The sequence below is a fragment of the Mirounga angustirostris genome, unplaced genomic scaffold, assembly GCF_029215605.1.
Source record: "Mirounga angustirostris isolate CCGP_5_RB_7025 unplaced genomic scaffold, mMirAng1.0.hap1 SCAF_138, whole genome shotgun sequence".
Lineage (NCBI taxonomy): Eukaryota > Metazoa > Chordata > Mammalia > Carnivora > Phocidae > Mirounga > Mirounga angustirostris.
This window is the reverse complement of record NW_026991846.1, coordinates 82,841-99,882: the sequence shown is the minus strand read 5'-3', so window position 1 is coordinate 99,882 and position 17,042 is coordinate 82,841. Positions and strand designations below refer to the sequence as shown.

At 39.3% G+C, this 17,042-nt stretch overlaps 1 protein-coding gene across 1 annotated transcript in view; it reads left to right on the top strand.

Moving 5' to 3' along the window:
* Positions 1-13,199, top strand: part of LOC135363369 (ankyrin repeat domain-containing protein 26) — a 37,773-nt gene extending 24,574 nt beyond the window's left edge. Inside the window, exons 6-7 of the mRNA XM_064583921.1 lie at positions 11,810-11,861; positions 12,961-13,199. Coding sequence (XP_064439991.1) covers positions 11,810-11,861; positions 12,961-13,100 — 192 coding nt within the window. The 3' untranslated portion in view covers positions 13,101-13,199. The remainder of the gene's footprint in view (positions 1-11,809; positions 11,862-12,960) is intronic.
* Positions 13,200-17,042: the final 3,843 nt, after the last annotated feature.

Below are 17,042 nucleotides of genomic sequence, written 5' to 3'. Positions count from 1 at the left end.
GAAAAGCAGGCTTCCCACGGAGCAGGGAGCCTGATGTGGGGCTCGATCCCAGGACCCTGGGATCATGACCTGAGCCGAAGGCAGATGCTTAACCGACTGAGCCACCCAGGCGCCCCCCAATAAAACTTTCTTTCATAATTTTTTTACTTCTAGTTATGGCCTTTCCTTTTTTTTTTTTTTTAAGATTTTATTTATTTATTTGACAGAGACAGCCAGAGAGAGAACACAAGCAGGGTAAGTGGGAGAGAGAGAAGCAGGCTTCCTGCTGAGCAGGGAGCCCGATGTGGGGCTCGATCCCAGGACCCTGGGATCATGACCTGAGTGGAAGGCAGACGCTTAATGACTGAGCCACCCAGGCACCCCTCCTTTTTTTTTTATTTTAATTTATTTATGAGAGAGAGAGGGAGCAGAGCAAGCAAGAGAGAACACAAGTGGGAGGGGAGGGCCAGAGGGAAAGGGAGAAGCAGGCTCCCTGAGCAGGGGGCCTAATGTGGGGCTCGATCCTAGGAGGTCCCTTAACCTATCCTCATTTTTAAAATTCTTTTTTTTCTTTTTGGCTTGGAGGATTTCTACTACCCTGTCTTGCAGATCACTGGTCTGTTCTGCAGCTTTCAATCTGCTGTTGATTCCCTCTGGTGTATTTTTCATTTCAGTTATTGTAGTCTTTAGCTCTGATTGGTTCTTCTTTGTATGTTCTCTTTGTTGAAGTTCTCACTGAATCCATCCATTCTCCTCCCAAGTTTGCTGAGCATCTTTATGACCATTACTTTGAACTCTTTATCAGGTAGACTACTTATCTCTGTTTCATTTAGTTATTTTTCTGAAGTGTTGCATTGTTCATTCATTTGGAACATACTCGCCTGTCTCCTCATTTTGGCTGACTTTCTATGTTTGTTTCTGAAGTTGTTCTTTTCAACTTTTTCCCTCTTTAAAGTATGTTGCTTTGAAGAATGAATGTTAGTTATAAAGTCAAGGAAGAAGAAAACATGTCTAAGTGTTGTCTGGTCATTTTTCTTGTTGGAACTGTGGTGGAGTAGGTGGCAGATGACATTGCTCTTCTTTTTCTGAGTTGAGAACACAGGAGTCAGGCAGATGGAGATAAGCTTAGTAACTTTATTAGTAATACATACTAACAAATAGGAGGATATGGTTTAGGTAGGTAGCCACAGCGAGCTTCCCAGTACTTTATCCCAAATTAGGCACTTCCACACACAGTTGTAATGGAAGGAACAAATGTTTGATGCCCATCCCACAAAGATGAGAGCAGACTTGAATTCATGCTACTATGGCAGGCACATCTTTTTAAAGAAGAGATTTGGAACCATGTATGCATTGCTTAGTGCCTTCTCCCAAATTCACCCTTTAGGTAAATCTCCCTTCCTGTCGTGAGGAAGGTAGAGAAAAGTCCTCACATGGAAATGAAGGTTTACCTATAATTTCTGACTTGATTTAAATTCTAATTAAAGTTAATCATGTCTTTTGTACATACCAACTAATGATGAGAGGTTGGACAGAGCATGCTAGATGGTAAAGAGAAATCTGTTGTGCGTTTTAAATTTTGCTATAAATAACCCACAACATAGGTAACTCATTTGTTGATTGATTTGGATAAACAAAGTTTTATTTGAAGGAAATGAATAATTCTTTCAAGGAAGAATTTCCTCAGTTTCAGGTTCTTTGGTTCGACTAAAGATTTTCTCCTTCAAGTTCCTTGTCCTTTGGTTAAAAAAATTTATGCTTATAAATTGCACATGTTGACTGTTACTAAAAGGAGTTAAGATAACTTCTGTTCCTTTCTTTTTGTTCATGACTTTAAAATTTATACTTTAGTTAGAAAGCTATTTTGTGCCTAATGCCTGAACATTATTGAGCCACATGACAAAGTTTTATGTATTCATATTCTCTGAGTTATAGTTAAAAATGCATGCATTGTTCCTGAATATGAGGAAGTAACTGGCATAAAACTCTAGGCTCAGTAAGACCTAAACCACATTCCTGGCTTGCAGCTAGGTGGTTTTTTGACCTCAGGCAAACTGCAATCTCTCTGGGGCCTTTTTGTCTCTTATGTAAAATTAGGGACTTTGACGAAGTGAGTGACTTTTATACCTTTGGAAAAACTTTTTTCCCAAAGAATAGAACTTGAATTTTTTTTTTTTTTTGCATTAAACTGTATTATATAAAACAGAGACAGGTAGAGCTGTTTAGCTAAAGGAGAGATGAGACTACACCTGTAGACTTCCTTGTCCCTCAATCCTGCTTTGTCCCCAGTGGAACGTTAGATTACTATGGGCATAGTTTGAAAACTAACAGTTATGAGAAAATCCTTCTAGTTAATAATTCTTCAAATTAAAATTTGCTGATACATTGGTACATTGTTTTTCTGTGTATAATTTTCTTACCCGCCTATATTTTTGATAAATGGAAAAGTATAAATAAAATTGCAGATGTGTTCTATTTATTAATGGACTTCAAGCTATTTCTACGAAGCACAATTCTTACCTTGAAATAAACAAAGGTCACAGAAGTAAATATTTAGGAAAAGAGCTTTTGGGGAAAAGATAATAACATTACATTGGTAGTTCCTTAAGTCACGTCATATGAAAAAGTAGTTTATATTTTACATAGTATTTGTTAATGGTATTATAAAATTGCTTCAATAAAAGTTTCTCCCATCAAGTGGTATTGAGTTATTAATTTTACAAGGCCTGTCTAGTAATGTTGTCAGATTATTCGTTTTATAAATCCTGAATATAATGTTACTGTCAAAAAGTGTTGTGGTTCCTCAAAAAATTAAAAATAGAAATATGATACAATTCAATACTTCCACTACTGAGTATTTACCCAAAGAAAATGAAAACACTAATTCGAAAAGTTGTATGCACCCCTGTGTTTTTTGAAACATTATTTACAATAACGAGAGTATGGAAGCAACCTCAGTGTCCATCAATAGACGAATGGATAAAGAAGATGTGTTATATGTATATAATGAAATATTACTCAGCTATAAAAAAGAATGGGATCTTGCCATTTGTGACAACATTGGTAGACCCAGTATTTTGCTAAGTGAAATAACTCAGAGAAAGGCAAATACCATATGATTTCACTTATGCATGGAATCTAAAAAACTAAACTACTAATAGCCTAGTTCGACTTAATTTCTCTATCTTCTGGAAGCCTTACCCATAACATTAAATAATCCATTAACACGTGTTTCGTACATTGCAGGTACTATATACTATATCCTCACAATAAAATAAGCTAGAACAAAAATGTTATTAAGAAAAACATAAGAGAAAAGACACTCCAATGCAGTATCAAAAAAAGTCCATGTGTAAGTAGAGTAGACCTGTACCGTTCAAACACACGTTGGTCAAGGATCAACTGTATATTACAAGTATTCCCATCTAGAATGTTCTTCCTTAGACCTTTCTTATAAAAGGTATCCTTTCATTCAATGCCCAAAATGGGGTCTAAAGTAGGGTACTGAGGGGTGCCTTGGTGGCTCAGTCAGTTAAGTGTCTGTCTTCAGCTCAGGTATGATTCCAGGGTCCTGGGACAGAGCCCCACTTCAGGCTCTCTGCTCAGTGAGAGTCTGCTACACCCTCTCCCTCGGCCCTTCCCCCCACTCGTGCACTCTCTCTCTCTCTAGCTCTCATTCTCAAATACATAAAACTGCTGTAAACATTGGGATGCAGGTGCCCCTTCGGATCACTACATTTGTATCTTTGGGGTAAATCCTAGTAGTGCAATTGCTGGGTCATTGGGTAGCTCTATTTTCAAGTTTTTGAGGAACCTCCATACTGTTTTCCAGAGTGGCTGTCCCAGCTTGCATTCCCACCAGCAGTGTAAGAGGGTTCCCCGTTGTCTGCATCCCTGCCAACATCTGTTGTTTCCTGACTTGTTCATTTTAGCCATTCCAGCAGGTGTGAGCTGATATCTCATTGTGGTTTTGATGTGTATTTATTTCCCTGATGCCGAGTGATGTTGGGCATTTTTTCAAGTGTCTGTTGACCGTTTGAATGTCTTCTTTGGAGAAATGTCTGTTCACGTCTTCCATCCGTTTCTTGACTGGATTATTTGTTCTTTGGGTGTTGAGTTTGATAAGTTCTTTCTATATAGAGTTTGCATACTAGCCCTTTATCTGACATGTCATTTGCAAATATCTTCTCCCATTCTGTCAGTCGTCTTTTGTTTTTGTCGACCGCTTCCTTTGCTGTGCAAAAGCTTTTTATCTTGATGAAGTCTTTGTTTCCCTTGCCTTTGGAGATGTGTCTAGCAAGAAGTTGCTGTGGCCCAGGTCACAGAAGTTGCTGCCTGTGTTCTCCTCCAGGAGTTTGATGGGTTCCTGTCTCACATTTAGGTCTTACATCCATTTTGAGTCCATTTTTGTGTATGGTGTAAGAAAATGGTCCAGTTTCATTCTTCTGCGTGTGGCTGTCCACTTTTCCCAACACCATTTGTTGAAGGGACTGTCTTTTTTCCCTTGGCTGTTCTTTCCTGCTTTGTCGAAGATTAGTTGACCATAGAGTTGAGGGTCCGTTTCTGGGTTCTCTGTTCTGTTTCATTGGCCCATGTGTCTGTTTTTGTGCCAGTACCATACTGTCTTGATGATTACAGCTTTGTCATAGAATTTGAGGTCCGGAATTGTGATGCCACCAGCTTTGGTTTTCTTTTTCAACATTCCTTTGGCTATTCGGGGTCTTTCCTGGTTCCGTACAAATTTTAGGATGATGTGTTCCAGCTCTGTGAAACAAGTTGATGGTATTTTGATAGAGATTGCATTGAATGCACAGATTGCTCTGGGTAGCGGTAGCATAGACATTTTAACAAATTTGTTCTTCCAATCCATGAGCATGGAGCGTTTTTCCATTTCTTTGTGTCTTCCTCAGTTTCTCTCATGAGTTTTCTATAGTTTTCATAGTACAGATCCTTTGCCTCTTTGGTTAGGTTGATTCCTAGGTATCTTATGGTTTTTGGTGCAATTGTAAATGGGTTCGACTCCTTAATTTCTCTTTCTTCTGTCTCATTGTTAGTGTATAGAAATGCAACTGATTTCTGTGCATTGATTTTATATCCTGCCACTTTGCTGAAATCCTGTATGAGTTCTAGCAATTTGGGGGTGGAGTCTTTTGGGTTTCCCACCTAGAGTATTATGTCACCTGCAAAGAGTGAGAGTTTGACTTCTTCTTTGCCAATTCTGATACGATTTATTTCTTTTCATTGTCTGATTGCTGAGGCTAGGACTTCTAGTACTATGTTGGACAGCAGTGGTGAGAGTGGACATCCCTGCCGTGTTCCTGACCTTAGGGGAAAAGCTCGCAGGTTTACCCCATTGAGAATGATATATGCTGTGGGCTTTTCATACATGGCTTTTATGGTATTGAGGTATGTGCCCTCCATCCCTGCACCGTTATGAGTTTTAATCAAGAAAGCATGCTGTACTTTGTCAAATGCTTTTTCTGCATCCATTGAGGGGATCATATGGTTCTTGTCCTTTCTTTTATTAATGTAGCGTATCACGATGATTGATTTGCAGATGTTGAACCACCTTTGCAACCCAGGAATAAGTCCCACTAGGTTGGGGTGAATAATCCTCTTAATGTACTGTTGGCTCCTATTGGCGAGTATGTTGATGAGAATTTTTGCATCCGTGTTCATCAGGGATATTGGTCTGTAATTCTCCTTTTTGGTGGGGTCTTTGTCTGGTTTTGGGATCAAGGTAATGCTGGCCTCATAGAAAGAGTTTGGAAGATTTCCTTCCATTTCTATTTTTTGAAACAGCTTCAGAAGAATAGGCATTAATTCCTCTTTAAGTGTTTGTTAGAACTCCCCAGGGAAGCCATCCGGCCCTGGAGTTTTGTTTCTTGCGAGATTTTTGATTACTGCTTCAATTTCCTTGCTGGTTGTGGGTCTGTTCGGGTTTTCTGTTTCTTCCTGTTTCAGTTTTGGTAGTTTCTACCTCTCTAGGAATGCATCCATTTCTTCCAGATTGCCTAGTTGGTTGGCGTATCGTCGTTCCTAATATGTTCTTAAAATTGTTTGTATTTCCTTGGTGTTGGTTGTGATCTCTCCTCTTTCATTCAGGATTTTATTTATTTGGATCCTTTCTCTTTTCTTTTTGCTAAGTCTGGCCAGGGGTTTATCGATCCCATTAATTCTTTCAAAGAGCCAGCTCCTAGTTTCGTTGCTGTGTTCTACTGTTCTTTTGGTTTCTATTTCATTGATTTCTGCTCTGATCGTTATTAATTCTCTTCTCCTGCTGGGTTTCGGCTTTATTTGCTGTTCTTTCTCCAGCTCCTTTAGGTGTAAGGTTAGGTTGTGTATTTAGGACCTTTCTTGTTTCTTGAGAAAGGCTGTTGTTGCTCTCTACTTCCCTCCCCGGACTGCCTTTGCTGCATCCCAAAGGCTTTGAACAGTTGTGTTTTCATTTTCCTTTGTTCCCATGAATTCTTTTAATTCTTCTTTAATTTCCTGGTTGACCCATTCATTCTTTAATAGGATGCTCTTACATTCCATGTATTTGAGTTCTTTCCGAATTTCCTCTTGTGATTGAGTTCAAGTTTCAAGGCGTTGTGGTCTGAAACTCTGCAGGGAATGATCCCCTACTTTTGGTACCGGTTGAGACCTGATTTGTGACCCAGTATGTGATGTCTTCTGGAGAAAGTTCCATGTGCACTCGAGAAGAATGTGTATTCTGTGGCTTTAGGTTGGAATGCTCTGAATCTATCAGTGAAGTGCATCTGGTCCAGTGTCGACCTCAGAGAGTCGTGGACCTGGGGCGGTGAAGGAACTGAGGAAAAGAGATGCCAGTTTTGCGAGGCACAGGGGACCCCGAGCAATCAGCCCAAGGTCCCGAGGTTTATTTTCCATAATCTTATATACCTTCTACAGCGCTATAGATCTCTAATGATTTACAGCATGGGCTTAGTAAGGCACATTCTTCCATGTACATAGGATTAGTCCCGCGTGTATGATAAGAATCTTTAAAGCAGGACAAGGGAACAAAGAGGGGAGTGCACAGTGTGCTATTTACAGGGCAAGGGAACCAAGAGGGGAGTGCACAGTGTGCTGTTTACAGGTGGCTTCCTATCTACAAAACATCTTCTGCTGCGTACTTTAGAACAGACCACACACGTCCCAAGGGCAATTCACTCTGATCCTTTCGGCTTATTTTTAACCCAGCAAATCGAGTTTTCTCAGAGATCTCGGAGTCTGAACGAACATGCACCAGTGGTTGTTGTGGAGGTCTGTTTCCCACAGTCCAGTGTGTCATTCACTGTTATTATTGTATCATCATCAATGTGTTTCTTTAATTTTATTATTAATTGGTTTATGTCATTGGCTGCTCCCATGTTAGGGGCACACATATTTACAATTGTTAGATCTTCTTGTTGGATAGACCCCTTTAAGTCATTATGATAGTGTCCTTCCTCATCTCTTATTACAGTCTTTGGTCTAAAATCTAATTTGTCTGGTACAAGGATTGCTACCCCAGCTTTCTTTTGATGTCCATTAGCATGATAAATGGTTTTCCACTCCCTCACTTTCAATCTGGAGGTGTCCTTGGGTCTAAAATGAGTCTCTTGCAGACAGCATATCGATGGGTCTTGCTTTTTTATCCAATCTGATACCCTGCATCTTTTGATTGGGGCATTTGGCCCATTTACATTCAGGGTAACTATTGAAAGATACGAATTTAGTGCCATTGTACTATCTGTAACGTCACTGTTTCTGTACATTGTCGCTGTTCCTTTCTGGTCTGTGTTACTTTGGGGCTCTCTCTGCGTAAAGGATCCCCTTTAATATTTCTTGCAGGGCTGGGTTAGTGATCACAAATGTTTTAGTTTCTGTTTGTCCTGGAAACTCTTTCTCTCTCCTTCAAGCTTGAATGACAGCCTTGCTGGATAAATACAGTACTCTTGGCTGCATATTTTTCTCGTTTAGCACCCTGAATATATCATGCCAGTCCTTTCTGGCCTGCCAGGTCTCTGTGGTTAGGTCTGCTGCCAGTCTAATGTTTCTACCCTTGTCGGTTAAGGACCTCTTGTGCTGAGCTGCTTTCAGGATTTTCTCTTTGTCTCTGAAATTTGCAGGCTTCACTACTCTATGTTGAGGTGTGGACCTGTTTTTATTGATGTTGAAGGGGGTTGGGGTTTCTGTGCCTCCTGGATTTGAATGCCTGTTTCCTTCCCCAGATTAGGGAGGTTCTCTGCTATAATTTCTCAAATATACCTTCTGCCACCCCCCCCTTTCCTCTTCTTCTGGGATCCCAATTATTCTACTATTGTTCCACTTTATGGTATCACTTATCTCCTGAATTCTCACCTCATGATCCAGTAGTTGTTTATCTCTCTTTTTTTCTCAGTTTCTTTATTCTCCATCATTTTTTAAATTTTTTTAAATTTTTTAAAAAGATTTTATTTATTTATTTGACAGAGAGAGACACTGCAAGAGAGGGAACACAAGCAGGGGGCATGGGAGAGGAAGAAGCAGGCTTTCCGCTGTACAGAGAGCCCGACGCGGGGCTCGATCCCAGGACCATGGGATCATGACCTGAGCCAAAAGCAGACACTTAACGACTGAGCCACCCAGGTGCCCCTATACTCCATCATTTTATTTTGTCTTCTGCATCACTACTTCTCCTTTCTGCCTCATTTATCATAGCAGAGCCTCCAATTTTTTTTTTTATTTTAAATACATAATTTTTATTAAGTATAGCTCAGTCCGTCTGGAAAAGATAAGTAAATAATGTTTTATTGGGGCGCCTGGGTGCCTCAGTCATTACGCATCTGCCTTCGGCTCAGGTCATGATCCCAGGGTCCTGGGATCGAGCCCCGCATTGGGCTCCCTGCTCTGCGGGCGCCTGCTTCTCCCTCTGCCCCTCCCCCTGCTTGTGTCCCCTCTCTCGCTGGTCTCTCTGTCAAATAAATAAAATCTTTAAAAAAATAATGTTTCATTTCACCATTACCCATATGTATATGATAAATTTTTTAAAATTTCATTTTATTTTAAAGAACATATTTATTTATTTGCCACAGAGACAGAGATAGTGAGAGAGAGAGCACAGAGAGGGAGAAGCAGACTCCCCGCTGAGCAAGGAGCCCATGGGTTCGATCCCAAGACCCTGGGATTATGACCTGAGCCGAACGCGGCCGCTTAACCAACTGAGCCACCCAGGCACTCCTGAAATTTCTCTTCAGTTAGCTGACATATGATATATCATTAGTTTCAGATGTAGTGTTCAGTTAATCATCAGTTGTATATAACACCCAGTGCTCTGCACATCACGTGCCCTCCTTCATGCCCATCCCCCCACCCACCTCCCCTCCAGCAAACCTCAGTTTGTTTCCTATAGTTAAGAGTCTCTCATGGTTTGTTTCCCTCTCTGGTTTCTTCCCATTTTAGTTTTCTCTCCCTTCCCCTACGATTCTCTGCACTTTTTCTTATATTTCACATATGTATGAAACCATATGATAATTGTCTTTCTCTGATTGACTTTTCTCTCCGCATAATACCCTCCATTTCCATCCACGTCAATGTAAATTGTAAGATTTCATCCTTTTGATGGCGTAGTAATATTCCATTGTATGTATATATACCACATCTTCTTTATCCATTCATCTGTCGATGGACATTTGGGCTGTTTCCACAGTTTGGCTATTGTGGATATTGCTGCTATAAAAATTGGTGTCCAGGTGCGCCTTCTGATCACTACATTCGCATCTTTGGGGTAAAGACCTTGTAGTACAATTACTGGGTCATTGGGTAGCTCTATTTTTAACTTCTTGAGGAACCTCCATACTGTAGAGCCTCCATTTTTTACTGCATCTCATTAATAGCCTTTTGATTTCGATTTGTTAAGCTTTTAGTTCTTTTATTTCTCCAGAAAGGCATTCTGTAGTGTCTTCTGTGCTTTTTCAAGCCCAGCTAGCATCTTTATAATTGTTATTCCAAGCTCTAATTCCAACATCCTACTTTTATCCATACTGATTAGGTCCCTGTCAGTCAGTACTGTCTCTTGTTCTCTTATTTGAGGTGAGTTTTCCCATCTAGTCATTCTGTCTAGAGAAGAATAGATGAATGAGAGAACGAAATACTAAAATAGCAACAACGACCCCAGAGAAATCTACTCTTAACAAATCAGAGGAGACCTGAAACCAAAAAAATAGATAAGAATTAAAGGCGAAAGAGAATATAATCAGACAGGTGATGAGAACAGAGCAATACAGTAGATTCTGGGTATATTTTGGTCTGTTTGTTAGAAGAAACTACACCCCAAAATTGTAAAGAAAGAAAAACTTCTGTATATGCAAAAATAAAATTAAATACAATGAAAGTATAGAATGTAATTATAAAAATGAACATTGAAAAAGTTTTAAAAAACGAGTTGATAAAATAAGAAATTGGTTGAAAAGGAAAACAAAAATTACAATTGAGAGATTGAGGAATCATGAGAAAAAGCCATGAATTCTATATAGTATTTTCCTCTAGTGCTGGAGTTTTGCATTTCTGTGTGATCGGTAAACTTGGTCTTAGCCGGATGTTCTTGCTGATTTTCTGGAGGACAGGCCTGTGGTGCTGATTCTCAGGAGTCTTTGCTCCAGCAGTACTGCACTGCCCTTGCCAGGGGGCCAGGCTAAGTCCGGGCCTCGGGATTGCTCTATGTGGCTTTTGTTCCCTGAAGGCTTTCCACACCACTTTATAGGATGAGAATGAAAATGTCAGCCTCCCAGTGTCCAGCCCGGGAGCTGAAAGCTGGCACCCTCCACTCCTCAGTGTGCCCTCATGGAGAAGCTGTCAATCACTCTCGCCTCCCTGGTTTCTGTCTGCATTCTGTGTACACCCAGCCTGTGACTGAACATTTTTATCTCAGCCATGCAACCCCCTTTGGAGTTTCCAAACTTTGCAGTCTCCTGTGGCATGCATTCGTGCCACTCCTCCTGGGAGAGGGAGGGAGGTCTTGCCCTGGTTCTGCCACTTGTATGGCCCCTGCTCTGAGAGCGGTCGCCCAACTGGCTGCAGTTTGTGGTTTATGGCAACACTGAGCTGAAAGCCCCCTCCTCAGCTCTCTGATTGCAGCCGGCTTCACTGCTCAAATGCCTGGGAACTCTCCCATACTCAGGCACCCCCATTCTTTCTGTGACCCTGGGGATCCTGAGATAAGGCCGTCCCACCTAGGATTCCACCCTGCTTCTGCACCTGAGTGCCTTTCAAGCAGGATGTCCCTCACCGGAGCAGACTTCTACAAGTTCTGATTTGCACACCACTGCTTTATCACTTTCTGATAGCTGGCTTATGGAGGCTCCCTCCCCCCCACGGTTTATCTTCCTATGGATCACCGCCGATTCGCTTCTCCACACCTCCTACCTTGTAGAAAGTGGTCGCTTTCCTATTTGTAGAATTGCAACAGTTCTTTTCTTAGATCTCAGGTTGAGTTCACAGGTCTTCAGAATGATTTGAAAGCTATCCAGCTGAATTCCAGGGACCGGACAAAACTACGGTCCTCTACTCCTCCGCCATCTTCCTCTTCTTCCAGAAAGTATGTATATTCAATAGACCAATATTAATTGTACTTTTTATCAGATTCATCTAAATAGCATTACATATGTTTCTTCTCAGTTACCTAAGATTAAAATAAGTAGGGATTTATTTTATTTATGTCATTATCTTTCTATTTCAGCAATCCCTAACTTAGTTTTAGTCTCTAAAAGTGTTATTTAAAGACCACATTTCATAAGCTATATATAGTTCCTACAATAATGTCTCTTGTTTAACTTGAACATTATAAATAATATTTGACTTATTTCAGATGGACATATCTCAGCAGGAGATGGAAAGGAATATAACTAGAGAACTAGAAGGTATGTTGCCAAATTTATGAATTAAGATGGTCATTGATTTCTGAAATAAACTATGAATAGTAAATGGCATCCCTTTCCATGGTTTGGATAATAGGTACTACATTAATTTTTTTAAATATATAGCCAATAAAAAATGTAAAGCATTAACATAATGATGAACTTACTTATTCCTCATTTAGTCATCGTGTTCATTCAGACTTTAAAAAATATCCAAATGTCTATGTATCTATTATTATTTCTGGCTATAATCTTCCTTCACTTCTGCCATTCCTATGGAACCGTCAACCTGAATATGTGGGCTTTCTCAAATTCTTGTTTCTGCTAGTGGTATAAGACCAAAAAACTCAGACTTGTCTTAGTAATAGTTAAGCAACTATAGTCCATATAGCTGTCACTTGACAGGTGATATTTAAATCTCCAGTCATTGGTTTACCTTTTGCCATTGAATAAAATTCCAAGTTCCTTATATGGAATAAAAACACCCAAGTCAATTTGGTTCTTGCCAGATTATTCAGCCTTCTCTGTCGCTACTTACCCTACTCTGTTGCTTTGCTCTAGCACCTCTTCAGCGTAGACTACTTGCAATTCCACAAGTGTTCTTCCTCACTCTTTGTATATGTTCTTTGTATATGTGTCTTCCCTCCACCTGGCCCACTTTTTCCTTGTACTTCAGGTATCAACTTACATATCACCTCCACCAAAAAGCAGGCAGTATTGATAGAAAACTAGGATGTCCCTTTTGTGTGTTCTTATAGTGTCTTGTTTTATACCTGTCATGGTATATTCAACTCTAAAATTGCCTGTTTGATTTTTCAGTTTCTAGTATATGATTGTTCAGGGGTGGGCTCTGTCATCATCTTGTAATTTCATCTTGTAATGAGAAAACTAGAAGCTCTGATATTTATCCACAATAGCAATTAACTCACTGGGCAACCATGAGCAAAATATATTTAAAAGTAATCTTGTATTTTATATTGTAGTTCTATGTAGATGTTTTTCATTCTTTTTAACACTCATAAGGCTTCAACTTTGTTTTTTACTAACTTGTAGTTAACTACAAAGTATTTTAGATAAAGAATGTAATTCTTTTTCTTTTCAGCTGCTGCTGAATTTGAATCAGACTCATGGTGTATGACCTCCTCTTTAGAATCTACTTATGAATCACATGTAAATGACGATCTACTAGTGAAATCTTCAAAAGAATATTTACAGATTTTGAAGAAAAATTATATGTTCTGAAAGACAAACATTAAAAATTTATTTACTGGATGTTTGTATAACATCTTAATTGTGTCCTACTAAACATATCGTGTGAAAATCTTGAATAAAGGAAAATAGTTCTGGATCATGTGTGTAATGAAAGTTTATATAATATTTTAAGCTATGTTTCTTGGCACCTAATTAACTTTTAAGCAGGTTTTATACATGGAGACCAGCACTGTTGGGTTTTACATGCTTCAAGCTGCCCAAATACCAGCTTTTTAAACAGCACCCAACCAACCAAATTGTCATTAGTACTTCAGGGGTGTTAATTGATAGCCTTTTAGTATTTTCCAGTTTATATTACTACATATGGACCTGGAGATTTACACAGACATCATTTTGATATATTGCTGCTAAGGCTATTGTCAATGTTTGTATGTATTACAATTTTTATAGTGCCATAAAACCTATGTATAATTTTAATTTTAAGTACTGATTCATAGCTCTTTCCTCATGGTGAAATAAGATTTGCCTAAAACTTTTCACCTTTTCTGTTTATTTTTGATTTACTTTTTGAAGACAGTCTTAAAATTAGAGAAAAGAAAAATTAGAGAAAGAGAAAAGAACGTTTTCCCCCAGAACCATTTGCAAGTAAATTGTTAGATTATGCCTGATTGCCATAGCATTTATATCCTACAAATCAGTACATTCCACATGACTACTGTACAACCCTGACAAGTGACAAAACTTAAAAATATGACCCTGACAATCAGACAATTAGCTCTAATACAATTAACCCTTGAATAATGTGGGGGTTAGGGGCACTGACCCATTGCAGTCAGAAATACGTGAATAACTTTTGACTCCCCAACTTTTGACTTTACTAATAATCTGCTGTTGACCAGAAAACTTACTGGTACCAGAACAGTCAATGAAACTGTGTTTTGTGTGTTATATGTATTCCATATTATATTCTTCCAATAAAGTAAGCTAGAGAAAAGAAAATGTTATTTAAATCATAAGAGAAAATACATTTACAGTACTATCATGTATTTATTGAAAGCATCTGCATATAAGTGCACCCATTCAAACCATGTCAACTATACATTCTATCATTTTTTTTTTAAAGATTTTATTTATTTGACAGTGAGAGCACAAGTAGGCAGAGCGGCAGGCAGAGGGAGAGGGAGAAGCAGGCTCCCCACTGAGCAGAGAGCCCGACATGGGGCTCGATCCCAGGACCCTGGAATCATGACCTGAGCTGAAGGCAGACGCTTAACCAACTGAGCCACCCAGGCACCCTGTACATTCTATCATTTAATCCTCATATTTCTAAGTTTTGTCACTTGTCTGTAATATCCTATACGCAAGGAAGGTCCTGTTCAGAGCCATGTATTTAATTCAGATGTTGTGTCTCTTAGTTCCTTCAGTTTAGAATCGTTCCTTAGTCTTTCCTTAATTTTCACAACTTTTAATCTTTTAAACAGTTAATTCCAGTAATGTAGAATGTCTTTCAATGTGGGTTTTTCTTATGTCTCCTTATGATAAAATTCAGATCAGGGACGCCTGGGTGGCTCAGTTGGTTAAGCAACTGCCTTCGGCTCAGGTCATGATCCTGGTGTCCTGGGATCAAGTCCTGCATCAGGCTCCCTGCTCAGTGGGAAACCTGCTTCTCCCTCTGCCTGCCGCTCCCCCTGCTTGTGTTTTCTCTCTCTCTCTGACAAATTACAAAAAAGAAAAAAACAACACCAAGAAAAAAACAACTTTAAAAAAGTTCAGATCAGGGGAGCCTGGGTGGCTCAGATGGTTAAGCATCTGCCTTCGGCTCAGGTCATGATCCCAGGGTCCTGATATCGAGTCCCACATCGGGCTCCCTGCTCCTTGGGAGCCTGCTTCTCCCCCTCCTCCTCTGTCTCTCATGAATAAATAAATAAAATCTTTTTAAAAAAATCATTTCATACATTTTTAGCAAGAGTATGAAGTGGTCCTCTACTCTTCTCATTGCATCCTATCATGAGACCTACAATTTTGATTTGTCCCATTGTTGGTCATGTTAGCATTGATCCTGGAGGTAATATCTGCCAGGTTTCTCCTCTGGAATGTTAACTTTCCACTTTATAATTAATTAGTATTTTGGGGGAAGTACTTTGAGACATGTAAATATCTCCTTTCTCAGACACCCTGTGCCAGGCCACGTCTTCTGCAGATGATTGACTGCCCCCACAGGCTCTGAAAACCCATGCTGGGCTGTTCTTTCCCTTCAGTCTGCAATAGCACATTCTATGTTGTTGTCCTTTCAGGGGTGTTCCAACACTGTGCAGGGTGGCTCTCCCACTTTTATGCCTTCCCCATTCTATCCAGGCTCCAACACCTCACTCAGGGCCACCACAGATCCCTGTTTCTGTTTCTATGCTTTTGAACTGAAAATGTGGAAATAGAAAGAATAAAGGGGGAAAGGCTCCATAGGTCTTTTATAATCAACTTGTCAAGCTTTACAAAGCAATGATTCTGATTAGAATTGCATTGAATCTATAGATAGTTTATAGGGAAAAGACATAATACTGAGTTTTCCTAACAGTATTTTAATTGATTAACTCTCAATGTTTAAAAAATTTCTTATAAAGGTCCTGCAGATATTTTTTAGATTTATTCCCAGTTATTTAATATTTTGACCCCATTATAAATGTTATTTTAAAAAATCAATTTCATTTCCTGTTTGTTGCTAGCTTATAGAAATAAAATTACTTTGCATATTGAGCTTAGATTCACCTATCTTGCTAAACTGTCTTATTTTATTGTTTCCCACAATTCTGGAGGCTGGGAAGTCCAAAATCAAGGCACTGGCAGATTCAGTGTCCAGTGAGGGCCGGCTTCCTGGTTCATGGATGCTGGTCTTCCTCTGTTTCCTCATAAGGCACAGGGCCACGGGAGCTCTCTCAGGTATCCTTTATTTATAAGGGCACTAATCCCATTCATGAGGGCTCCACCTTCATGACTTAATCACTTCCCAAAGCCCCCACCTCCAAATATTATTACATTGAACATTAAGACCTAATACATGAATTTGGGAGTGGGGGGAACAAATATTCAGTCTATAGCAAGGCTGTTCCTTGTTCCTGGCCATGTAAGCCTCCACAATATGGCTGCTTGCTTCATGAGGCCAACAAGGAGAATTTCACTGCAGAGAGGCCTCAGTCCTCTTTTAAGGGCTTCACCTGCTTAAATCAGGCTTACACAGAATAATCCCCTTCTGATTAACTCAAAATTAACAATTGTATCTGCAAAATTCCGTTACATTTGCCATTTTCTAATGGCTAGAGTCAAGTCACAGATCTTGGCTACACTTAAGGGAAAAGGATTATAAAAGCTGAGAACACCACAGGGCATTTATTATGGGGTCACCTAGGGTCTTTCTGTTACAAATATATTAACAAAGTTCCCTTATACTACTAGTTTTCTAAGTTTTATCATGAATGTTGAAAGATAATAGATGTTTGTTTTGCATATATTGAGATAATTTTTTAAAAATTTGTCAATGTGGTGAATTACATTATGTGCTCATGTGAAACCAGCCTTGCGTTTCTTAGGTAAACTGAATTTAGTTGTGATTTCATTCGTCTGTTGCATACATTGCCACTCTTGATATGATGATATCTTGGTGAGGGTTTTCTTCTCTCTGTTCATGGATAATGATAATGCAAGGAGTTTTGAATACTTTTAACTCAATTTGCATGGCTCCAAACTAATGTGTATTGTTGCTTTGTGTTTTAATTCTCTCTTGTATCTTTAAAAAATACTCGACATTTTTATAGCTTTTATATGATACTGTCAGCGTCCATTTAAACTGAACTACATATTTATTTTTTTTCCCTGTCCTCTTGCATCTCAGAATTTCTATTTGGGATTATTTTTCTTCCATTTGTTTATGTACATTCTTTAAAATTTTCATGAGTGAGAACTGCCAGGTAATGAATCTCT